Source organism: Erigeron canadensis, chromosome 8 (assembly GCF_010389155.1).
Source record: "Erigeron canadensis isolate Cc75 chromosome 8, C_canadensis_v1, whole genome shotgun sequence".
In the NCBI taxonomy this organism is placed as follows: Eukaryota; Viridiplantae; Streptophyta; class Magnoliopsida; order Asterales; family Asteraceae; genus Erigeron; species Erigeron canadensis.
This window is the reverse complement of record NC_057768.1, coordinates 14,141,121-14,167,504: the sequence shown is the minus strand read 5'-3', so window position 1 is coordinate 14,167,504 and position 26,384 is coordinate 14,141,121. Positions and strand designations below refer to the sequence as shown.

The 26,384-nt window shown below is 36.2% G+C and overlaps 1 protein-coding gene across 1 annotated transcript; it reads right to left on the bottom strand.

The window, feature by feature from the left end:
• Window positions 1-4,386: 4,386 nt before the first annotated feature.
• Window positions 4,387-6,502, bottom strand: LOC122578077 (trans-cinnamate:CoA ligase, peroxisomal-like). The gene is made up of 2 exons (XM_043749946.1): window positions 6,173-6,502; window positions 4,387-6,063 (listed from the first exon to the last, which is right to left on the bottom strand). The coding sequence occupies exons 1-2, from the start codon at window positions 6,368-6,370 to the stop codon at window positions 4,513-4,515; spliced, it is 1,749 nt and encodes a 582-aa protein (XP_043605881.1). The 5' UTR covers window positions 6,371-6,502; the 3' UTR covers window positions 4,387-4,512.
• Window positions 6,503-26,384: the final 19,882 nt, after the last annotated feature.

The following is a 26,384-nucleotide window of genomic DNA, read 5'->3' as shown; positions in this document are numbered from 1 at the left end:
AGACCCCATTTAAAACACAACGACCACACTTGTATTATTTAGTTTTCTCATATTAAATGTTGATTTTTATTTGTAAGGTTATTTTCAATGCTAAGGACGCCCTTAGACGTCTTTATGTTGTTATATCATATCCTTACAAATCCTTAGACATCTTTATAAATCCTTCAAATCTTATCATTTTATTTTTAACGATACAAACATCCTTACATATTCTTTTATCTTCAACTAAAAACAAAAATATATTAGGTAAGAACAAGTAAGGACATGTCCTTAGCTAAGAACATTCTTGAAAAAATCTTGAAAAAATCTTTAGTTTTTAATAAGATTCAACGTCAACGACGTCGACAAAGGATACCTAAGGCCTAAGGCATGCAAAAACACCATATTGGAGATATCCTAAATCTTATGCTTTTTAACTTTTAAATGTAAAATTTTTTGTTTGTATCAAAACTTAAAATCGTTCTCAGCCCCTTTTTTCCAAGTCGTAACTTATAACGAGAAAAGTTATTTCGGCTGTGTTTGGCATGAGCTTTTAAGAAGCTTTTAAATAGCTTTAGCTTTTAATTTTAAACAAAAAAATTTTATGATTTTAAAAGCTTTATTTGGATATGTTAGCTGTAACTTTTGTTTTGTAACTAAAAGCTAAAAAACAAAACATTGATCCAAAAAGCGTTATCTTTGTAGCTGCAGCTTTTAACATTTATATTACTCAAATACCCCATTTCACAATCATTTCTTTGTGGTTGTATTTGGTGTAATATCAATAGAAGCTTTATAAATTAATACTCGATAAATTAATAACCTCAATAAAATTAATAATTTGTCCGCTTCCAAGTTGGGATCAATACAAAATTGGACACCAATCAATAAAATAATAAGATAATAATTTTTTGAAAAACCCTAGTTTAAATATATAGGTTACAGCAAAACTATAAATTAATAATAATTCTTTAAATTTTAAAAATTCTAATATTTTTTAGCCTAAAATAATCTACATTCCCTGTTTTCTTTAAACTTCAAATCCATGTTCAATATGATATATTTATAAATTTCTCCATTACACTTAAAAGTTGAGACAAATAGACAATGTCTTATCGTATGGCAACAAAAAGTTGTGAAAAGTTGTTGTCGTTTGCAATGCTTTTTTCCCAGTGACCTATTTCAAAACTACTGTATCATCCTCAACTTCGTCATCAAGTGGATTTTGAACAGTATCCGTCATAACTTCTTCAATGTTTTGAACCTCATAACATTCATTATTTTCACGAGGATAATCTCGCAATGCATTCACATCTGTTTTGAGCTAACAAATGAATACTTGTAATCAAACTCTCAAGCTCTGAGTGTGTAACATCCTGAACTTTTCGTGTTTGACTATTTGACATTCCATTGGTTAACATTAGGTTCGTTAAGTAAATTTGCCTCATATGTGATTATATGATTAAGTGCTTATGTATTTAATATGAATAAGTAAATGTGATGTTTAATTAACATTAGGTTCGTTAATTAAGTGCTTGTTAGGTTGTTAAGTGTCCCGGTTAGAAAGTTAAGTTTAGAATGCGAGGTTTAGGATAATGAGGGGCTTAAGATGAAGTTATGGAAGTGTTGGCCAGGGGGTTAAAGGATAATTAGGCTTCCCTAATTGTCAATCTCCAGGTTTTGTGCGTGTGTGAAGCCCTAGTCGATCCTCTCTTCCCTCTTAAAGCAATTTACCTTCAAAACCCTTTGTTTCTTGGTGTTTGATTGAAGTTCCATCAAGATCTTTCATCCTTGTGATCATATACAGGTAATATAGATGTTTTCTCTTTAATTTGTGATCATATGAATCAATTATATTGATCTTATTCCCGGTCTTAGGGTAGGGTATGCTTTAGTTGCAATTCGATTATCAATTTCGAGTCTTTCGCATGATTAATTGAGTGGTTAATGTATGTAAGTAATCCAAGGATCAATTGATGGATTCATGGTTAATTAAGTCTTAAAATATGCCTTGAAGTAATCTGGAAAGTTTTAGGTCCTGAGGTTTTAAGATGAGTTCGAAACGAAAGAAACTAACTGCAGTTCACCATTTTCGCTCCGTTTAACTTATGTAATGTATGTTTAATGTATAATAGGTTGTCAGGGATACTTAGCAAGCACTATAAGATACTCTTAACTTGTTGGTAAGTTGTGCCAAGTTAAGATACACTACTTTGACACACTGAGGGTTCAACAAAAACATAGTTTTCATATAATAACTTCCCAAATGGTATCTTGTTTGCTTATGGGTATTTGGAATTATACGGGAGGTGATATGGGCTATGTAGATGCATATGAAAGCCTGAAATGTCACCCCAATGATACGTACTGATATGAGATGCTATGTATGCAAATGATATGAAATGATATATATGTATATGTATATAAATATATATAATATATATAATATGATACGACAAATGATATGAAATGATGTACGATCTAAGATGATAAATGATATGCAATGTTGTAATGATATACGATATGCAATGATATATGATGATGTACGTGATGTAACAATGTATGCGATGAATGATATATTATGAAATGATATGTAATGCCTTGAGATGTGTTGAAATGTGATATATGCTGATGATAAATGAAATGTGCATGTTTGTATGGCTTGTTCATCTAGTTCACTAGACTTATTAAGTTGTCATGACAGGTGCACATTTAAGGGCCCAAACGTAAAACATGAATATGTGATGATGTTTAGGTAACGTGGACACCTAAACTATATGTGATGTAAATCGAGCTCGTAAATGACGTGAGAAGTGTTAAGCTTAACCCGTACATGCCTATGTCAGGGTTGTACGTTTGATGTGGTTGCTTGGGTGGTTCCTTGCAACGAGGTACAACGTGGAGAGTAATACGGGAGGTCTTACCAACCCCACTTGTCTTGTACATACGGATTACTCATTGGCTTGCCATTCCTTAACGACATCGATGGATAACCGTAAGGTTTAACCATCTAGTTGGGTGAGACTTATGTCACCACTATAATGATGTGTTGATGTGAGATGTAAAGAAGTTAAAGATGTATAGGCACATTTAGGATGAATTACCTTATATGAAAGATGTTGAATGCAATGATGTGATGTTGTGAGATGATATGTGCCTTAATGATGTAATACGACTTTTATAAAATGTTTTAATTGGACAAACATTTTGTAAATGAGGTGTTATCTTACTTAGCTAATTCGTTAGCTAACACTTGTTTTCTTGAAATGTGTTGTTCCTTCAGGTTTAGCAAGTTTATGATGGATGATGAATAAAGAGCGAGGCATGGGTACGTAGATTGTTTGATGATGGCTTTAGTTTACCCATAGTGGCTGCTCACTTTAGACTTTTGCATTATGTTATGACTCTTATGACTTGTATTCCTATTGTGGTCGGTTGTTTTATGTTGGACAACCGATGAATTTCCATTTAGACTTATTTCAATGATATAGTTAGTAACACCATTTAATGAATAAACCAAACTGAATATTATTGGTTTGGACTTTTAGATGTTTGTTCCGCTTTTTTGACACCGTTAGGTGAAAATTATTGGAAATCTTTGTTTTTAAACGACGGGTGTTACATAATGTCTTCTTCAGAGTTTACGTCGTTTAAATTACTTGAGCTGGTTAGATTTATCCTACGAATTTTACCATGTCGAAAATAATTTGCTATAGATTCTTGTTTCATTTAGTGTGTTAATATACATTAGACATGAAAACTTTGAAGAGAATACATGAAACTCTTTAAATTAATAGTTTATTAATTTATCGATAGAGGTTACGGTATTTACTGAGTACAATTTTTGTCTCTTTGCTATTCATAATGCTACATAAATAGATGGTACCTAGCCACCTAGGCATGTAGCCGGTGGAAATTCCATTCAAATTCTATCAATTGAGATTTGAAGATGACGTCGATGATTTTTAAGTGTTTTATGTATGATTTTAATTTTTACAGTAGTGTTTTTTATTTTATATTTTTCTGGTAAAACTAAAAATATACATAAAATAAATGTTTATAATTTATAAAATTAAAACTTATGGTGACACTTTTATATTTGCTACATTTTGTTTTTGCCTTTTTTTAGTCATTTTATATATTTAAGTGGCAACTACAGTACCATGCCAGGCGTTTTTGAAAATTTAAAGCTTTTGCAAACAGCTTCGATGAAAAACTATAATTTACAACTGCAACTAAAAGTTACATTTTACAGCTACAACTAGAGTTTTGTCTGCTTTTGCCCCAGCGATATTTACGTTTCACTTTCTTCTTATATCAAGTTTTTTTAGATACATCTCCACCTATCTAAATAATTAGTGGAAAAACTACAATTAAGATTTTTCCACAAAACTAACCTTTTTGTGATTGACAAGCAACAAAAACCATTTGTATTAATTGCATTAACATTGATCGAGTAATACATGTGGGCTCTCTCTACCCTTTGTTGAAAGCTTAGTTACATCAGAATTACAAAATATAAGTATAATTTATTCAAAGTCGTGACATTGCCAAGACTTTTTCTTGATAATGGTGATATCGAGTTTGATCCAGATGAACTTCCTTTTCAGATCTCGTGTAGTCAAATATTTCAAAGGTTTTGGCTGCATTCCTTAGTTCTACTTTTTGAACCTTACCTGTTCCTGTTTTCGGCAAGTCCTTGACAAACTCCACCTTCTTTGGAACCATAAATTTTGACATCTTTTTCCGGCAATATGCCAAGATTTCGGTTTCAGTAGTTTTTTTGTATGCCTCTTTTAGGACAACAAATGCACATGGACTTTCTCCCCACCTTGGATGGGGCATTGCCACCACAGCTGCCTCGAGTATGGCCGGGTGTTTGAACAAGATGGATTCGAGTTCGACACTACTGATATTTTCGCCACCTGAGATGATAACATCCTTTGATCGGTCTTTGATTTCGAGATATCCGTCCGGATGAATAACCCCAACATCACCGGTTAGAAACCATCCTTTATGGAATGCCTTTGCAGTCTCTTTCTCATCTTTTAAGTATCCTTTCATAATGCTACTTCCTCTTAATACAATCTCTCCCATGGTGGTCCCATCATGTGGAACACTTTCCATAGTGTCCTTGTTTTTGACATCCACATCTGCCAGCGTCAGTATGCCGACACCCTGGCGGGCCTTCAATCTTGCTTGTTGATCCTTAGGAAGTTGGTTCCACTTTGTTTGCCACTCGCAAACTAGTGCAGGCCCAGTAGCCTCAGTGAGGCCATAAGCATGCATGATGTGGAATCCAAGGGCTTCCATCTTCTCCAGGAGGGCCGCGGGTGGAGGCGCCCCTCCTGTGAGGATATTAACCTTGGAGGTTATTTCACATCGCTCATGGGGCTTGGCCTCCAAGAGTATGTTAAAAACAATAGGGGCACAACACATGTGTGTCACCTTGTGTTGAGAGATACTCCGATACATTTCATCAGCGGACGTGTTGCGTATGCACACATTGGTGCCCCCTCTGGCTGCCACGCCCCAGGTGAAGGTCCACCCGTTGCAATGGAACATCGGGAGGGACCAGAGGTACACCGCCTCGGTACCCATTTCCCACCCCTGAATCAAACTCATGGTGCTCAGAAACGCACCACGGTGGCTATAAACCACCCCCTTGGGAGCAGATGTTGTGCCGGATGTGTAATTGAGGGCAATCGCATCCCACTCGTCCTCAACATCTTCACCTTGATACATGGGATTACCGTGTTTGATAAGTTGTTCATACTCCAAATCGCCAAGACGAACCCCGGTTGGCTTGTAAATATCATCAATGACAATAACCAACGGCATAGCACATGATTGGGCTGATGAAGAGCTGTCATTCAAACCAGCCATCAGCAAGCGTAGTGCCTCGGATGCTATGGGAACGTATTGATAGTCGATAAACAACACCTTGGCTTCGGAATGACGGAGAATGGTGGCTATGTTTTTAGCATCTAATCTTGTGTTAATCGCATTAAGCACAGCTCCTGCCATTGGCACTGCAAAATGCATCTCATATAATGCAGGTACGTTTGGTGCTAGCACAGATACCTATATATTGAATCAAACAAAAACCTATATTAATTAGAATCAGAATTAATTTGCTAACTCTTTTCAAACCATGAATGAGAAGCTTTTAAAGGCAAAGAAACTTAATTACCACATCATTCTTGACAACATTAAGGGACCGAAGGGAATAAGCAAGACGGCAACATCGGTCATAAGTTTGGCGCCAGTTGAAGCCAACACCTTCATATATAACAGAAGTTCGGTTTGAGTAAACCATGGAAGCTCTTTTGATGAAAGTGAGAGGAGTAAGAGGTACATAGTTTGCTTGACTCTTTGTAAGTCTATCCATTGATGCCTTACCCTAAAGTAATTCGTGTATATATATATATTATATATATATTTTGAAGTAACTTATATTAAACTAGAAGTTGCAGAAAACGTATGTAACTCTGAGAGAGATATATTGCTAGATGTGTATATGTATGTATGCAATATCATACAAAATAGAGAGTGTATATATAGAGGCCGGTAAGGCATGGTAATGTAGTTGGGTGTGTGGGGAAAGGGAAAGAGGGAGGTTATAGTGGGAATGGGCCATGGATGTCTAGTGAAAATAACTTATATGGAATATGCATTGATATTACACAGGCATTACACTTGTAACTTTGTACTAACTTGTGACACTTTGTTTGTGTGCGTTTGAACACAGCCGTTTGACTTTGAATGGTTAAGACCTTTTGCATGATTTGTTAATGTATCAGCAATATATATTAAAATTAATTTGAATAGTATATGACTGCTTTCATTTTTAATCTTTGTTTAATCTACCTATAAATAATTTATAAACGAATCTTTATAAATTAAATATACAAAGGAAAATGAAATGAGATTAGGAAACACTAATTTTATTTGCCCTGACTCTTGTGTATAATAGTCCATTAATTTATAGAGACAGAGTCTGTAACCACATGATAATTAGGCTAAGCAATATGTAAACATGTAAAACTTTTGAATATCAAAAATTTATAAATTAATTTGATTCGTAAAAGAGTATTATAAAACATAGCATTTCTCATATCTTTAAAGTATTATACTTCTCAAACTTTGAAACACATGTATAATTGCTTTACCAGATATACTCTATCTTGTCGTTCAACTTCTATATCTTTTTTACCGGTCGAAAAACTAACAACACTTTTTGAAGTTAATGTGCCAACGACGATTTTGAATCTCGTCAATGACCTAAAGAGGATTTTTTTACTTTATATATTCAAACATATTGACAAACTGTCTAACATATGATTAGAATTCAAAATTTATACGGTAAAATGTAATTTATACCATAAAAATTTACTTCGGTTCTTGTTTTACTTAGTTTCGTTTTTTTGGTCAAAATACCTTTAATACTCGTATAGGACTAGGCTTATGCCCGTGCATTGTGGTGGGAGCGGAGGTAGTGGTGGTGACGACGGGTGGCCGGCGCAGGTGGTGGCGATAGTGTCGGCGACGGTGGGAACGGCGGTGGGGACGGCGATGGTGATGAATGTAAAAGTAATTGTTGTTAAAGATATTAGTTTAGTTATTTTAAAAGTTAACAAATTTATATTGTAAATTATCTCATAAAAGATATTATATGTATATTAAGTGGTGATTTTCAAATTAGCTAATAAAGGAGAGAGATATTTTTTGGTTTTTATAAACTGAAAGTTTAAAATATATATATATATTATTTGTATACATTAAATTTTCAAAGACAAAAAGTTTAAAAAATATAACACATTTGATTTATAAGATAGTACAAATATATTATTTGTACACATTAATCTTTTCACACACTACAGATATATATACTAAAATTTATCAGTTTGTTTACAGATAAAAACATGTTAACACAAAAATGTAACTTGGTAGGTTTTGATCCGCAGTCTTAGGGTAAACCCCTCATCCTTTTGTTGTTTTAAAAAAGAAAGAATCTTGTTACGTGGGAATGTAAAATTTTATTATTTATTGGAATTTCTATTCATGGGAGATTAAGGAAGGAACTTTATTTCATCTATTACTTAAATTTTTAAAAAATCAAAAATATTTCGTTAAATTTTATTCCTTCCAATTCCAATTTCTTTGATAAATTCCATTTCTTCTAAAAAACAATTTGTAAAACAAACGCGCCTAATTCTTAAGCAATTGTAATGTAATTTAAATCTCACGGGTTATAGTACCACGATTTTATCTCATAATCATGAGATGTCACAAATGGTCCCAGTAATTCTTCATATTGTTGTCTCTTATCATCGTCGTATTCTGTGGATAAAGTGCTAGTATGCTAAAAATTTATATGACAAATTTTTTATCTTTTAACTTTTTCCCCCATCATATCTCAACATTTTTTCTGTGGATAAGTATACGACTCTACGTTTAACCACTGGATAATAGTCCGTGGCCATCAGTCGCCACATTTCAGAAAAGATTCTGGGTTCGAGTTTTGTTAAATGCAAACTTGAGATAATCAGAAGATTATTAAGTGGTTGAGATTCACATGGATACTAACTTGGTCGGGGATTAATGTGTACCAAATGATATATGTGATTAAAGGATTCACATCGAATCACTTTTTTTTAAGTAGTATGCATTCTTTTTTAATCTTTTTGTTGTTATAGTGTTAGAAAACCATTTTAAGTGAAATGTATGTTAGATTATTAAATGACTTCTATAAAAAGTTGAGGTATTGAATTAAAAATTGATAGGCTTCTTAACTTTGTAAACTTTTTTATTCCACTAATACTTGTTGTTACAAAGTTTATTTATCTTTATTGTCAAGTGCTTGAACAATCTCCCAATAATTATAAACCTACATTTTACATTTCTTTTAAAAATAGTCACATCTATTGGATAAAAAAATAAATAAATTACAGTCATTAGATTGATTTGCTGACTTCATTTATTTTTTTTTAAAATGTTTATTTATTTAAAAGTTACTATTGCTATATTATTGATTTACATTCCCTTTATCATTAAATTTATGAAAATTGCATATTCAATAGATGTTCAATTTACAAATTTGATGATTTAAACTATATTGCAAACATCAGATTAGATGTTTTTAACTAGATAGCAATACCACATGGTAACTACTAATTATTGATTGATAAATGGTGAAGTCTGAGACTGAGAAGTTTTGGGTTCAAATCTTAGTATGAGCAAAATACTATTAGAAATAGAAATAAAATTTTTCCCAATATTGGTTTCCTTTGAAGTTAAAATTAGGTATACGAAAAGACATGCCGTTAAGCTCAAATTTACCGTTGTAAAAAAAACATAACATGGAAGTTTTTATACTAAAACCGTACCTATATTTTATTCATATTATACTAAAACCGTACCTATATTTTATTCATATTGCAAAGTAATAAGTTATATATATAGTTACACTAAATTTAATTGTAGGGTAAAGATTCAGGGAGAAGATGTGTTAAAGAGAGAAGGAAGAGAAGGCTCTATAGGTCAATTAAAACACGACATGTGTTAAAATATAAAAAAAAACGCGTTGTGGCATAATTGTAAATAAATTAAGCTTTTGTAAAACGCGGCCAACTTGATCAGCTTGGCATCTGGGTCAGCTTGGGTTGGGTCAGCTTGGTCAGTTGGGTTGGGTCAGCTTTGGTTGGGTCAGCTTGGGTTGGGTCAGCTTGGTCAGCTTGGGTTGGGTCAACTTGGTCAGCTTGGGTTTGTGTCAGTTTGGGTTTGGGTCAGGTTGGGTTAGGTCAGGTTGGGGTTGGGTCAGCTTGGGTTTTGGTTCTGACAGCTTGGGGTTGGGTGTTGGTTCAGCTTGCGGTTGGGTTGGGTCAACTTGAGGTTTGCTCAGCTTGGGGTTGGATGGTCAGATTGGGGTTGGATGGGTCAGATTAGGTTTGATGTCAAAATATTTACAGATTTGCCACCGTGTTTTTTTTTTAATGTCACATGTCAACTTCTGGTTGGTTAGAAAAACGTTATTTTCCTTCTCTCCTTAATTCATCTTCTCATTTGATCTCTCTATTACAATATATCTAATGTGTTTGTTACAGCTCACGATACAATAGCCCTTAAAATTAAACATGTTATTAAGGCTACATTCAGATAAAGCATTAAAAGAAAAATTCTAATAGGTATAAAAATAATCAGATCAATATTAAGATAAAAAAACATAATGAGGTATAATGATAATGTTGATACTATTTATTTATCATTATATATATATGTTTTAGAAATATATATATATATATATATGAGAATATAAAAGAATGAAAATGTGAGATAGCTAAGAGAAATAAACATTAAATTTGGGTAAGAGAAAAACAATATGAAAACAAAAAAAAAAATATTATGATATAACATCCTTTTAATTATTGTTCTTGCAAAGAAGAATGGCTTGTCAGTTCATTCTTTTTTTAAATATAGCATTAGGAAACAATTTTATTTTATTTTATATTTTAGTTATAAGAGAGGTGAGGAGACATTACAAAATATTAAAAAATTCTTATAATTTGAATCTACGAATATGAATAAATAATCTTTAGTAATAAAATTTAGAAAAATACGAATAATTAATAATTTATACTCCTTTATAAAAAAAAGCTTCCCCTCCTCCTGTTTAATTTTAAGAACCTGAAATGACACATTTACCATCCATCTTAATACATCCTTATTTTTATTTTATAGACTGTGACTAAAATGGCCTTAAAAAAAATCGACCTCTATCTCTCCTTCACGCAGAAACACATAGCAAAAACCTTAACTCAATATTCGTCCCCTCCTCCCCCCTTTCATATCCCACACAACAATTCATCACATCTTCGACAGCAATGAGGAAAATTGTTCAACAATATACATGAAAAAACCAGGAAAAAAACTAATGTTATGTAAGTCTTGGATCTTTTGATTTCATTCTTGAGAATCAATCTTTTGGTGTTTAAATTTTTGATTTTGATTGTGCATCAAACCGCGTCGAAAGGCTTTTAGCTAAAGGGCGACTTATGGATGAACCGAAAAGGGGTTTTAGGTTTTATTGGCGATTCCCCGAAGGTAGGGGTGGTGCTCCTTTACGCCAACTAAGATTGATTGATGTGATTATCGAAGCTAGTTCGACTTATGTTAGAGTTTTGGCCGATTTGTAATCGTGCCTATTATGGGGAAATCCACCTCCTTTTATAGGGGAAGGTTTCTTGGAGGAAAGGTTAAGGTTTTGCCCAACCTTCTTCAGATCGATATCTACTTACCATGTTTATCCGATTTAGTTTCCTTAGGAGATAAACCTAGAATGATTCGGATTAGGCAAGAGATATATGTTTATTTTTGAGAAGGATTTATATTAATCCTTTAGTCGTTTAATTAACTCGGCACCTCCGGGCTTGTGCTCTTTGTGGGGGTGCTTCGCATTGTATGTACTTCGTATAGTGATTCGTTTATCTGGCATTGTATGTACTTCGTATAGTGATTCGTTTAACTCGGCACCTCCGGGCTTGTTTATCTGGCCTTTCAAAATCAACTTTGAGGGTTGAATTTTTGAATTTTTCTTGGTTCCGAAGAAGCATAGCCATGCGATCTGTTTTATTGTGCCCATTTGTAGTTTTGGTTCCAAATGTCCTGTGCTTTTATTATTAAGGACCGATTTTGTAAATTTTCGAATGTAGAGGTGTAATGTCTGTAGTTGAGCTTTACTATGTGTTTTAGTGTGTGTTAATGGAGGTTGTGTGTGTGTTAGTGTGTGTATGTGCTGAGAGAGAAAAGTATGTGTGTGGAAAGATTGGATAGCATGAAATATGATCAAAGTTACATTTCAAAGCTATGGAGGGGGCTTTATATGCTTCTTATAGAATTTACACTAGTCTCTCTTCCATACTTATGAGAAATACAAATAAGTACAAAGTATTATAAACATACAAATCAACTACTAGAAATTATATTTCTAACAATCTCTCCCTTAGTAGTGATTTGTCAAAAATGTATCCAAGATTCAACAGTCTTTAGGCTCGATTCCTTGGTCTTTTCTCATGTGGATGCCAGAACCAGTTATCACCTTCAGGTTTATCTTCGGGGACCACCATGTTTGCTTCATAGTCTCTAGGAGGAATGTTGTGTGGTCCCAAAACATTACTTGGTTCATACTTGATCCAACATCCTCCTCTTCTCCTCTTAATGTACTTGGATTTCTTAACTTTCTTTGCTTCCCTTAACATTCTAATACTCTCTCTGAAACCCAGCTTTTATCAATCTTGCTGATTACTTTATCAAGTAGAGCTTTCTTCTGATTTGACTCATCATCTTCAGATAAGCAAAACAACATATTATTGCAGAATTCAAGGGTTCCATCAGAGTAAGAAGCAAGGTCGCACATTTTGAGAAAGATCTTCTTCTTCCTGCTGTTAAGAAATACTACACCAAGTGTTGGTTTCTCGAGAACATGACCAATATTCAATCTTTCTATGTCTTCTATGTAAATACTTTGATCTGGATACGGGACATTAATCTTCCTCTTAACCAAGTCAAACCCAATCTGAAAATCTTCCAATGATGCATGTTGAATGATGCTAGACATGTATCTCTTTACTGCATCAAAAGCAATAAGATCTTCATGATATCTTTGAATAGCATTCACATAGTGGTTGTAGAGGAAAATCAAGTCATCAACCGGTAGAAGTTTGAAATGAGCTTCATTAAATCTATAGATCAAACCATTCTCTCTCTTGACATGAAAATAAGGTATCGAGATGTGAGTCTTTCTTATCAAGATCACTCTAATTAGCACCACTATCCTGTACTTCCTCTGATCTTCAAGAATACTTGGATTGTAGCTATCGGCAAGTTTAAGGAGAGATCTGTATTCTTCAACTTGTTTTGGATCCTTAAACTTGTACATAGCAGCAAATTCCGGTCTTCCCACTTTGACAACCTTAGTAGCTCCGCAGAAGATTGGAAATGCTCTTTCTTCCAAGAATCTTGATTTGATTTCAGCTTGCTTTGGCTTAATACCAAGCGCAACCATTCTAGCTTGATCTCTGAGGAAGTACCCCCTATTCACGAAGTTCCATTGCTCTTTAGTTAGTTCTGTAGGGAAGTAGTCGGGAAGTGGTTCTTCTTCAGAAATGATAGCTTCTCTTAACACTTGTTTAAATGTATACTTTTTGAAATCTTGAGAGACAACATCTAGAGTTTTTCTTAGCTTATCAAACCCTTCAAAATCATTGAAAGAGTATATCTTCGGAGTACCAGTGGTAAAATAATCAAGATCAGCAAATTCTTCAAACACTGGTTCATCAGTTGATTTTTGAGTCTCAACAAATTCCGGAACATTCAACACTATGTTGTCTTTAATTGCTTATGCGTCAGCCTCTCCTTCAGAAATTCTATTAGAGCCTCATCAACTACATCTTCATCCATAAACTCATTTTCTTCCTCCTCTCCTTCTAATTCTCCCATCCCAAACACCTCTTCCAACCTTTTCCTTATTTCCTCCCTTTGTTCAGCATTTTCAATTTCCTCCACATTCAAACCAAGTCCTTTCCACATTTCATCAGATCTAGCCCTACACTCGGCTAGTCTATCTATCTCAGCTTGATCATCCTCAACTACATCAACATTTCCACCTTCATTCCTTTCCCCCATCTCAACATCAACCATTGTTTCTTCAACTCTTGCCGAAGTATTATCTATATTAGCTTGACCATTTCCTTGGTTCTCCCACTCGGGGTGATCATCGAAATCAGGATCATCGGAATCAGGATCATCCCGTCTGGTAGAAACCAAGGCCGGTCGGCAAGACTCAAGAGCAATTTACCTTAGATCGAAAGCAGCAAGTTTGGCATCATATTCAGCCTTCTGAGATAGTACTTGCTCCTTCAAAGCTTCAACTTGACTTGCATGCTCTAATTCTCTTTCCCTCACCTCCAGAGCATTCAACACCCCCTATCAAGCAGATTTATGTTTTCACCTTCAGCCCTCAAGATGTTTAGTAAATGGTTGCATGTTTTGTCTTTTTCTTTGTGTTTTGAGGTTGATGAAGTTTGTTGGGGTGTTGTTGTTGTTTGAAGTGGTGTTGGTATATGTATAGATGGAGGAACCAACCCGGAGGTTGTTGGCGCACTGGTGGTGTGACATAAACCAGCCGAAGCTGTTTCAGGATTTCCTGCAGATCCTTGGGGTAAACCCTCATCAGCAGTTTGAGATTCAATAGCTTCATAATCAGAATCAAGGTGTGTCCTAGACTGTGATAAATCACTGTCCGGGACTTTTTGTTGGGTAACCACTCATAACACCGGGGTCACTGAGAATGCCCGTTAATACAGTCTCAGGTTGATCCTAAGAAACAACAGTGTCACCTTGGCGCTCATACTGTTTCTCAGTCTCGGTTTGAGAACTGTTACCTGCGGCTAAAGTTGGCATGATGTTAGCTAAGGCAGGACTTCCAAGTTGTCATAGAGGGTCACACAAAGTGGGTCCCTCTCCGCTTGTTCCAGCATCAGTACTAAACTGAGCTTGCAGGTCCGTGTCCCTAGGAGAACTAGACTATTGTGCACGAAAAGAAGGCGAGAGGTGGGGCTGGTCCTCTCTTATTCAAACACTCTCATCCTCCAAATGAGGAAAGTGTGGTGAACGTGGTTGTTCCCCGTGCATATCTAAGGCTAACTCCTGTTGTGAGGAGTCAAAATGGCTGGGAGATGTTTGTGCATGCAAGAGTGGGGAGCTCTCGACTTCTACCCTAGGGTTGTCATCCCGGCTCATTGGTTTCATCTATAGGAGGGCAAACGTTTTCTTTAAGCCCTTGTCTTAGCCCAGACCTCTCAACCTCTCTTGTATTTTCAATTCCTCCCTCAGTCCCTCCTTATACCTCCAGCACAACCTCATCTCCAGTGCCTTGTTCCTCAGAATTAGCATCTGATATCACACTCGCTATGGTTTGTGTGATATGTTCTTTATCAAAATTTGTCGAGGTACCAAAAGATTGATCAACATCAAGTGTACCCGACTCATCCCTCTTCTAGCTAGAAGATGAAGTAGAGTGTCTCTTCTTGTGCTTCTTCTTTGTAAGTTTTAACAAACCGGATTTAGACTTAATCCTTCTAGCCTGCATTTTTAATCTTCTCCCAGGAATGGGAGCGGGAATGTTTGATGTGGTTTCAAGAATTGTGGATAATTGTGGTGGAGAAAGAATTGGTTGAATTGAAGAAGAAATGGAAGGAAGTGGTGTAGAAGGTGTTGTAGGAATTGATGGTGTTGATTGTGATGGTGGTGGTGTTGTTTGAGAAGATGAGATGGTTGGTGTGATAGGAGTTTCAAATGATACTCTTTTAGCTTTCCTCCTTGGTTGCTCAACAGTCCCCTCTCCTCTATCCCCTCTTTTTCTTTTAGTTATCCTAGGATCCTCACTTGGCGACCTATGCATAGTTGGGGTAGGAGTCTGTCGGTTTTCAGACCCCAGAACTGTGTCTAACCACTCTCTATATGTCCTAAGATGGGGACTGTTAGCCGGTACAAGATTTAGTAAAAATGGTGGAATGGGATATGGTTTAGCAATATTACTCCATGTGCCTCTTAGATCTGATTTATACATTGCAATGACACATTTGAATGATTCTTCTAATTTGGGAATGATATCGGTGGAATCCAGAACATCTTCAATTATGAGAGTGAAGAATCTGATGTACGGGATGTACTTTCTTTCTTGCCCATATTTGCCTTTCACTACTTGAGCCATTTTCTCCCAGATTATCTTTGCATAATCACATTGTACGTCATGAGTGACAGCATATTAAAGTGACAGAGAATGTCATGTCATTGCATCAATTCGTTTCTGGGATGGAATCAAGCAAGTGTTCAGTACATTGCACATTGTGTGCCACAATGTAGCCACATTCATCCTTTTAAAGTCTCTCAATGAAGACAACTCTCCTTCATATCCCAGTGCTTGAACTGCAGTTAACATTTCTTCTACTGAAGGCAGTTCTTCATATTCAGGGAATCCCATTATAGCTCTGAGTTGTTCTAAGATAAACTTGCATAAGTAGAATTTTCCTTCTGACTCCAGAGTATATTGAAAGTAGTCTTCAGACTTCTTTCTTTTGTCAGCTTTTATGTACTCGATAGATTCCCACAAATCGAAGACATATTTCTCTGGAACTATAAATCCATTAGTGAGAGCTATGTTCAGTGGATGGTGATTAAGGATTTCAGTAATGATTGAGAATTTTGAAGCAAATGGGATGTGCAAAGCTTGATTAGCTTGCATCTTCATTGAAGCACCTTCTTCAAATATAGACATCTTTTTATGATATGTAAGAAAATCTTGAAATGAAACCAAATTGACCAAAATTTGACAAGAAAAACAACTTTAGACATCACAAAAAATACACAGTATAACTAATTAGACACATTATTTGCACAAACACAATGTTTCGTACATATATTAAGTATGAGACAACAGCGGTAATACACAAAGGCGTTCAATACCTTGCTTCTCACCCTAATATATATAAGGAAACATTACAATTTATAAAATCACATAAGTATTTAGTGATAAGATAACAAAGGTAGTACACAAAGGCGTTCAATACCTTGCTTCTTACCCTAATACTCATGAAATCTATAAATGGACTCACATATAGCACATGTTAATTTAACAAGATATAGACAAGAATCTTTGACAATAAAGTAAATTTGACAAAATGAGGTGTTTGCCGAGCTTACTGCTCGGCAGATAGTAAAAAAGGAAAAATGTTTTGTCCAGAAACATTACAAGTATGGAAAATGGTGTTGGAACAACTATTGTGCAACTTATAAAATTTGTCGAGCATAAGCTTCGGCAGATAGAAGGAATGTATATGAAGTCTATGATATGCCGAGCAAACACCTCGGCGTATAGAACAAATAGATTGGACTTCACTTTGAATATATATATGAAAAATCCTTCGATTAAACAACAAGAATGTTGCCAATTGATAAAGGATCATTTCAAGGAAAAATTAGTTTCAAGTCATTTTGAAGAGATTTTAACTGTTTGCCGAGCAAAATTCTCTGCAAATAGTATAAATTGAAAAATGTGACTTAGAAACTTTTCCAAAGAAAATTGTGATTTGCCGAGCTTATTGCTCTGCAAATGGTTCACAATGACTTAGAAAAAATTTCATGTGAAATGTGTTGTTTGCCGAGCTTAAAGCTCTGCAAACATCTTTATTCAAGAAAAACTTATGAAAATAATTTCAAGGAAATCTCATGAAATAATTCAAGTACAAAGTTCTGCAAACAATGTATTTTGAAAAAGATTTATATTGATTTGCCGAGCAAAATGCTCTGCAAATGAGAACTTTGGTACTTTGGAAAAATTCTCATGAAACACTGGAAGGAGTCGAGGTCAAAGCTCTGCATTCATTTAAAATCCTTTGAATGGGTTGTGAGAAATCAATGGTTTGCCGAGCAAACACTTCAGCAATTGGCAATTATGTTATTTATTCCTTGTGAAAGTTTGAGGGTCAGGTTAAACACTTTTAAAGTATGCCGAGTAAAGAGCTCTACATATAGTTGAAAAACACTTGAAAGAAGTTTATGAAAACACTTGTTTGCCGAGCAAACATCTCGGCATCCTTTAGAAAAGATAGATAATTGCAAGCCCAGAAATCATGAAGGTTTGAAGATGAACGTTGAGACTTGTATTAATTGCCAAGCAAACACCTCGACACTTATAACAAATTCAAACCCATTTCCAGAATTTACCCAAACCATCAAATCCAACCCAGAAATCTTATTCTTACGAGAGCAGATTAAAGTGACAAACAACACTTATACAGCCTAAACATGCATCTAAGTTCATCCAACAATACATCAAAACATCACAGAACTTATAACTAACATGATCAGTGCATACATGCATTTAATCAAACAGTTGGTATTCAAATAAGAACCTTGTATCACAACTTTAAGTGTTTCGATTTTTAGGAGAATTTCCAAGTATAGATCAATTGTATTTCATAGGTTGTTAGGATATTTACATCTTTGTATTATCTTGGTTCCGCAACAACTTTGTATTTTATTTAACAATCAATAAATAAAATACACTTAAAAATTACATATTGTCTTACCATATTTTCTTACTTGTCAGTTACATTATTGCATTGTATTTACTTATTCTGTCTGTCACCTTAATAAGTAACATTCCAATTAACCTGGTACACTACTCACTCTAAACTAGTCACGTCCAGATTAAGTGATAGTGTTGCAAAGTACTCTCACCATTGACATAGAGGTGTCTTTAGCACCCATCTAGTATTAGTTGGGACTTACAAGTGGTATCAGAGCAGGCATGTTGAATTGTTTCAATTCTATAACCTAGGTCTGCTTGATGGCTGCTGAAGGTGAGAATGGTTCTGGTTCCCAAAATGAAACTAATCCTAATCCTAACATTAATGTTACAACTCCTTTGAACACCAATCCTCCTCCTCCTCCTCCTACACCTAGAGCCAGCCATGTCCATGTACACTATTCCAATACTCCAGTTCCCAAATTCGATGGGAATGGTGAGACCTTTGGTACATGGAAAGCTAGAATGCTCTTGCATTTTGGTGGGATAGAGAGGCATATGTTGAAAATCCTCAAGGATGGACCATATATACCCATGTCCAGTGGTGTTAGTCCTCTTCTAGACCCAACTTGGAGAAGAGGTACCAGGGAAAAGTCTGAGGAACATTGGTCAGACGAGGATCGTTGCTGCTGTCCCTGAGGAACTAATTCCAACACTTGTGTTGTTTCCCAGTGCTAAATCCATGTGGGATGAATTAGTTCTCCAGTTTGAAGGAGGAAATGACACCATTGTTACCAGAAAGGTTGCACTAAACAACAAGTATGAATCCTTCTTTGCTCTTCCCAATGAAAGTTTAACTGGTACGTACACCAGATTTACTGGCCTAATTAATCAACTTAGAGGCTTGGGAGTGGAGAAGGATAAGGATATTCTTCTTGAGAAATTTTGTGATGTATTGCCATCCAAATGGACACACATGGTTCTTGTCTTAAGACAAGGTAAGACCTTGCATAGCCATACTCTTGCTTCCCTTTATGGAGCCTTCAGATTCACTAAAGATAATGATGCTGCAAGGATATTGGCTGAGCAAGATGCTTTAAACCATGCTCAGAGTTCCAAGGTTGCCAGCCTTACTGGGTAACCTTGTGCTGCTTTAATGTCTGCTGAGAATGTCCAGTTACATTTAATGAAGGAGATGTTAAACAACTTACTGAACTTTGGCCTTACCAGAAATCTAAGTAATGGTTGTGAGGAAACTGACGATGATGATCTGGTAGCCATGATTGCTAAAACCTTTAACAGGTCCAATAATGCTTCCAGTTCAAATTCTCTAGATAAGGCCAATCTTATCTGCTATAAGTGTGGTAAGAAAGGTCATTTCATGAAGGAATGCAGATCTAGTCAGATGAACAACCAAACTGGTCCCGTTGTCCCAAATTTTGTCAAAACTGATGATTATAAGGCCAAATACAAGAAACTTAAGGCCCAAATTGCTATTATGTCTCTTGAACAAGAGAAAGAAAAGAACAAGTGCATGATGGCTTAAACTGAAGGGAAATGGGAACTCTCTGATGACTCATCTGATGATGATGAAGAGATTGGAAATGTGTGTTTCATGGCATTAGAAAATCAACAACCAGTGGGAAAAGATGATGTTGTTTCTGGAAGATGGGTGAACATCATTTTAAAGAAGGTAACAGATTATGATGTTGAGTTGGATACAGAACTAAAACTGGATATTGTTGAATCATTAAATGATGACTTGTTATTTGTTGAAACTATGAGAACTAACTGTGAAAGATACTTGGAAAAAGTTTTAATTGAGTTTAATAACATGAAAAGTCAAATTAATGATTTGCAAAGTTTCCAGTTGGCTCTCAAAGAGTCAGATTTGAAAAATGAGGCATTGGAAATAGATAACCAAAAATTAAAATTTGATCTTGAAAAGGAACACATGGTTATTTGATCTTGAAAAGGAACACATGGTTATCAAATCTTGGGTACAAGCATCCGGTAAAAATTATGACGCTTTTTTAAAAACCATTGATACTCAAAAAATTGTCTGGAAATCTGGTGATCTTCAGATGGCAACTGTTTTACCCGCAATTCACCAGATGCTAGAATCAGTTAGAGTTGAGACTCCATATGACTCCTCTAACATTGCCAAATCTGAATCCATTGAGACCACCCCTGTTGAGGTCAAACTGGAGCTAAAAAGGCTAAGGCTCCAGTTAAAAAGGAAGCTGGTGATAATCCTTTACCTCAAAAGTCCAAAGAGCCCAAGACTCCAAAGACTCAGAATTAAGTTGAACCCAAGTCCAAGGTTCAGCAGCCTGAAGAAAACAATTTTTTGTTGAAACTGGAGAGTCAACTCCAAAATTTGTCAAGGCAAGTACAAAGTTGTACTGCCATAATAAAAAATCTGGAAGGGGCTTCGTCTTCTTCAGTTGAAAAACAAATTGTTAAAACTCGTCCTTTGAAGCAAAGCAAAAACAAAATCAGTCTGCTCAAAAAGGAGCAAAATCTGGAATGAAAAAGGAGGATGTTGTTGTTCCCATCAAACCAATTGTTTTTACTCCTGAAGCTGGAAATAATCCTCCAGTTCCTACCCAAGTAAATCTGCTGAGACTTCTGAAGAGAAGTCTGGTGGACCCATCAAGAAAAGATGGGTTCACAAAAATAACTAATTATCTACTTTGGGTGTGAAGGGCGATCGAAAGAAAAATATCTGGTATCCGGACAGCGCTGCTGGACGGACAATGACCGGATGTAAGCGCCTGCTGGAAGAGTTCACTGTCCAAGATGGATCGGCAGTGACATTTGGTAATGATGGAAGTGGGAAAACTGAAGGATATGGTGTCATTGACATTGGACAGGTCCAGTTCACAAAAGTTGCATTTGTTAATGGTTTGAAATATAACCTGATAAGTGTTAGTCAACTTTGTGATGATGGATATAAGGTGTTGTTCGATATTGCTCAAGGTACCATATTTAACAAGGATTGGAAAGTGGTGATGATTGCACCAAGGAAAGGGAATGTTTACATAATGGACATGGAACTAGCTCCAAAAGAGCATTGTTTCTATGCCAAAGCTGATGAGGACACCAACTGGTTGTGGCATAAAAGGTTATCCCATCTTAATATCAAGAATATCAATAAGTTATCTAGAAAACAACTGGTGGAAGGGATTCCTTTAATTTCCTTTAAAAAGGAAAAACCATGTCCAGTGTGTGAGATGGGCAAAAAGAAAAGGGCCAGTTTTAAGACCAGACAAAACTTCAGTATCATTGAACCTCTTCACATGCTGCATATGGACCTCTTTGGTCCAGTGAACGTTCAAATTAAAGCTGGTAAACGATACACTTTAGTTGTTGTTGATGAATACACCAGGTATTGTTGGGTGGTATTCATCAGATCAAAAAGTGATGCACCTGGTGAAATCATCTTACTCATCAAAAGAATTGAACTCAAATATACCAAGAAAGTGTGTCAGTTGCGAAGTGATAATGGTACTGAATTCATCAATAAAGAATTAGTCATTTTGCACTGACACTGGCATTTCTCAAAACTTATCTTCAGCTCGTTCTCCAAAGCAATATGGTGTGGTTGAAAGGAAAAATCGCACATTGATTGAAGCTGCAAGAAGTATGTTATCTGAATCGGGTCTTTCTACCAGTTTTTGGGCAGAAGCAGTGTCTACAGCTTGTCATACCCAAAATCGGTCAGTTTATGTCAAAAGACATAGGAAGACTGCCTATGAAGTCCTCAGGAATCGTAAACCAAACATTGGATATTTTCATGTATTTGGTTGTCCAGTTTATATTTTGAACGATTCCAGTCAGTTGGGAAAACTTGATGCAAAAGCTGACGAAGGTGTTTTCGTGGGGTATTCAGATATAAGAAAGGCCTATAGAGTTTACAATTATAGACTCCAAAAGGTACATGAGACAATTCATCTCACATTCGATGAATCAAATGAGGCAATCAATAAAAGACCAAGCCTTGATTTATCTCCAGTTGAACCAGTTGAATTTGGTGTATCTGATCAAGTTCATCAATCAGTTTCTACACCAGAAGATGTTTCCAGTCATCAAGACTTGGAACCAGTTGCACAGAAGAAAATCTCCAGTGACACTCCATTTTATCCCTCCATCAATTTCAATTTACCACAGAAACTGGTGATTGGATCAGATGTTCGTGCCACAACAACATCAGAACCAGTTCAGACTTCTCCAGTTCTTCAAAATATGCCTTTATTTGAAGATGATCATGTCAACATGCCAGCTGACACTGATGATGAAGCTGAAGTAGTTTGGGTTGATCCTTCTCCAGTTGCCACAACTGTTGAAGATCGTCAGGTGTCTTGCACTGATGTTGTGCAATATCAACCTAGTCAATACACTAAATGGACAATTGCTCATCCCATTGAGCAAATCATTGGAAATTCAGATAGTGGGGTTCAGACTAGAAAAGCCACAAGTGAACAATGCTTGAATGTCACCTTCTTGTCACTGATTTAACCGAAGAAGATTGACAAGGCTTTGGCAGATCCAAGTTGGGTTGAGGCTATGCAAGAAGAACTTAACCAGTTCGAAAGGAACAATGTTTGGGAACTTGTTCCTTGTCCTCCAGGGTTAAAGAAAGAACCCATTAGAACGAGGTGGGTCTACCGAAACAAGATGGATGAAGATGGCAATGTTGTCAGGAACAAAGCAAGATTGGTTGCCAAGGAATATTGTCAAGCAGAAGGTGTTGATTTCGATGAAACTTTTGCTCCAGTTGCAAGACTTGAAGCCATTAGAATTTTCTTGGCTTATGCTGCTCATTTGCAATTCAAAGTTTTCCAGATGGATGTCAAAAGTGCGTTCCTGAATGGAAAGTTGGAAGAAGAAGTGTATGTTAAGCAGACTCCAGGTTTCTTGAACAAAAAGCATCCTCAATGGGTATATAGACTAAACAAAGCTTTGTATGGTCTTCGCCAAGCCCCAAGAGCCTGGTATGACACTCTAACTAAACATCTTCCTACTAATGGTTTTCAAAGAGGTGCAATAGATAATACCTTGTTTATCTTGAAAGAAAAAGGTAATATCTTGTTGGTACAAATTTATGTTAATGACATTATATTTGGGTCAACTGATGATGGAATGTGTAAAAGGTTTTCAAAAATCATGTCTCAAGAATATGAGATGAGTTTAATGGGTGAATTAACATATTTCTTAGGTTTACAAATTAAACAAACCATGGATGGTATTTTGATTAACCAAGAAAAATATGTCAGAGATTTTTTAAGAAAACCACACCTATTTCAGCTCCATTAAATTTGGATTCTGACCCAAATGGTAAACCAGTGGACCAAAAGAATATCGTGGAATGGTTGGTTCACTGATGTATTTAACTGCCAGTCGACCAGATATAATGTTTGCAACATGTCTATGTGCCAGATTTCAGGCTAATTCAAAAGAATCACATTTGCATGCTATTAAACGCATTTTCAGGTACCTGAAAGGGTGCCCTAGCCTTGGTCTTTGGTATCCCAAAGGCTCAGAGTTAGATCTAATGGGTTATTCAGATTCAGATCATGCAGGTTGTAAGATAGATAGAAAGTCTACAACTGGGGGTTGTCACTTCCTGGGGGGAAAACTGGTGAGTTGGACCAGTAAGAAGCAGACTTCGGTCTCAATGTCAACTGCTGAGGCAGAGTACATTTCTGCGGCTAGTTGCTGTGCCCAGATTCTTTGGATCAAAAACCAGTTACTTGATTATGGTATGAAATACACAAGAACCCCAATCTTTTGTGACAACACTAGTGCAATTGCTATATCTCACAACCCAGTGATGCACTCAAAGACAAAGCATACTGACATCAGGTATCACTTCATTCGTGATCATGTTATGAAAGGAGACATTGAAATACATTTCATCCCCACTGGTAAACAGTTAGCTGATGTTTTTACAAAACCTCTTGATGAGAAAACTTTTAAACATCTCATCAGTGAACTGGGTATGTTAAATCCTCATTAAACTGGAGAGGCCCTCCAGTTGAGGATGGTCCAGGTGATCCTTGATTGGTTGGAGATTGAATGCCTTGATGTACTAAAAGACCAGTCATTGATCAAATGGATCACATTTTTAGGGGGGAAGACTCAAAATATTTTTCCAATTAAAATTCGTTTTATTTTGAAAAATGCAACTGGTGAATTTCTCAGTTGAAACTGGCATCTGGAAAATCTCTCCAGTATGCTAGTTTGGTCTTATCTTAAACTGGTGGTCAACCAGATTTCATAACGTTATGTTTTACTTGGTCAATACTTGTGACACGTGATGATACTCGAGTGTTTGTATCGCACTCACAAACGTCACCTGACTTGTCTTACGTGTCAAGACTTTTTGCTGAAAGTTATTGCACTTTTTATGGGAATTGTTGAAGTTAATGTGTGAGTGGGAATACCAGCCGTCATAGCATTAGATGTTTGATGGGAGGTATTAAATGTCTTTGAACTCTCAAAATTACTAAAAATCAAATTTTGAATTTGTTTGTAAAATTTGGGGATTAAAATATCTTTGCCTATATATATATATTGGTAATATTTTATTGCCTATATATACCCCCATTAAATAATTTTCTCATTTACTTCGCACAAAAATTACTTTCATTTACTCTTCCAATCATTCACAATTCGAGATCTCTTTCTCTCTTTCTTCTTTAAATCAAAAACCCTAAATCCAAAATCTCAAATGGCTCCTAAATCTTCATTTTCTTCATCTCGCTCTCGTGATGTGAATCTACTCACTGTCGAGTATGTTCCATCCGAAAATGTTTCTCATGCTGTTGGTGCCTCCATAAATTCAAAATTAATAAAATTAAATCCAAACAATCCAATGGCATCTTTTCAAGGGCATCAGGCCGCTGATTCTCTCTTTGGGAAAATCCAATCCTTCCTTCAGGATTCTCCCCTTAGCGATGCCTTTTCTTTGAACCCAAACAAGTTGTTTCATGACTACTTGTGTGAGTTCTGGTACACGGCGTCCAATTCTGATGACTGCTCATCTATCTCCTTCACTTTAAAGGATGGGCCAGTCCCGTGTACCATCACCACTAAGACATTGAGGGAGGCCCTTAACCTCAATTACTGGAGACAAGATGAGAGTCCAGTGGTGATTTCTCCAAATATCAACTTCCGTCAGGTCTTCCTTGACATGGGTAATAAAGAAGTCCTGGAGGGAGGTGTACTGAAGACCAAGGGATCAATTACTATGAGAGGGCTTTCACCATCCTGGAAGTACTTCATGGTCCATTTGGTAGAAAGTTTAGGTCGGAGTTCTGGTGGTTTGGACCAGATAAACTCTTTCTAGGCAGAAATGGCATACTCCCTGTGGAATGGACTAAGGGTGGACTTCGCAAACATCTTGTTCAGAAGCTTGGTGTTTAAATTAAAAGGCAACAGGGGTCCTTGTATCCCATTTTCGCGATTTCTATCTCTTTGTTTCATACTAATTCTGGGCAGAGAATAATACAACAACACGCAATCATTATACTCTATGCCAGAATTATTAAGAAATCTGGACAACCTTATGTCCACGTCTGATGAAGTCCAGATTTCTCCGAGAATGCTACTAGCATTCTCTAAAACTGATGCACCACCACTAGGTGAGTCAGAAAGACAACTGGGCGGGCCTCAAAATGACGAGGGACCCACCAGCTCGTTTGCAGATGCTGTGACTGTTGCAGAACCTGGAGATCTCCCCTCAGGCATCCAGGCGGTTCCAAAGGCAAGAAGATCTACCAAAAGTAGAAAAAGATCTAGATCAGAACTTGCTATATCTGACCAGTCACAGCCAGTGATCGTGGTCTCTGAATCACAAGCCCATGATATTGCAACTGAGGAAAGTGCAGTTGTAGTTGAGGCTCCAGTTACTTCTTTTCATGGAGAAGATGCTTGGTAACGAATCCAATAACTGATGAAACCATTAAGGAAACTCAAACTGGTCATCAGGAGTTTGAACAACTTGTTCAGCCACCCCCAACATTTATGGATCTTGGCATAAATGAGGGTGAATTTGAGCTTGAGTCTTTGGATTCATCTGAGACTGAATCTGACCAGGAGATGGCTGATGCAACTGTATTTGATCAGCTCCCTTCTCTCCTTGGTCAGCCCCAAGAACCACAAGTTTTAGTTTCACCACTTGACTTCTCCTCCTTACAAGAAATTCCAACATTCGCCTCTCGACAACTACTTTCATCCATGAATGTGCCTAGAAATAGACACATTCTTACACCACCGTCGCCGACGTTCACACCTGAGCATTCTCAGCATG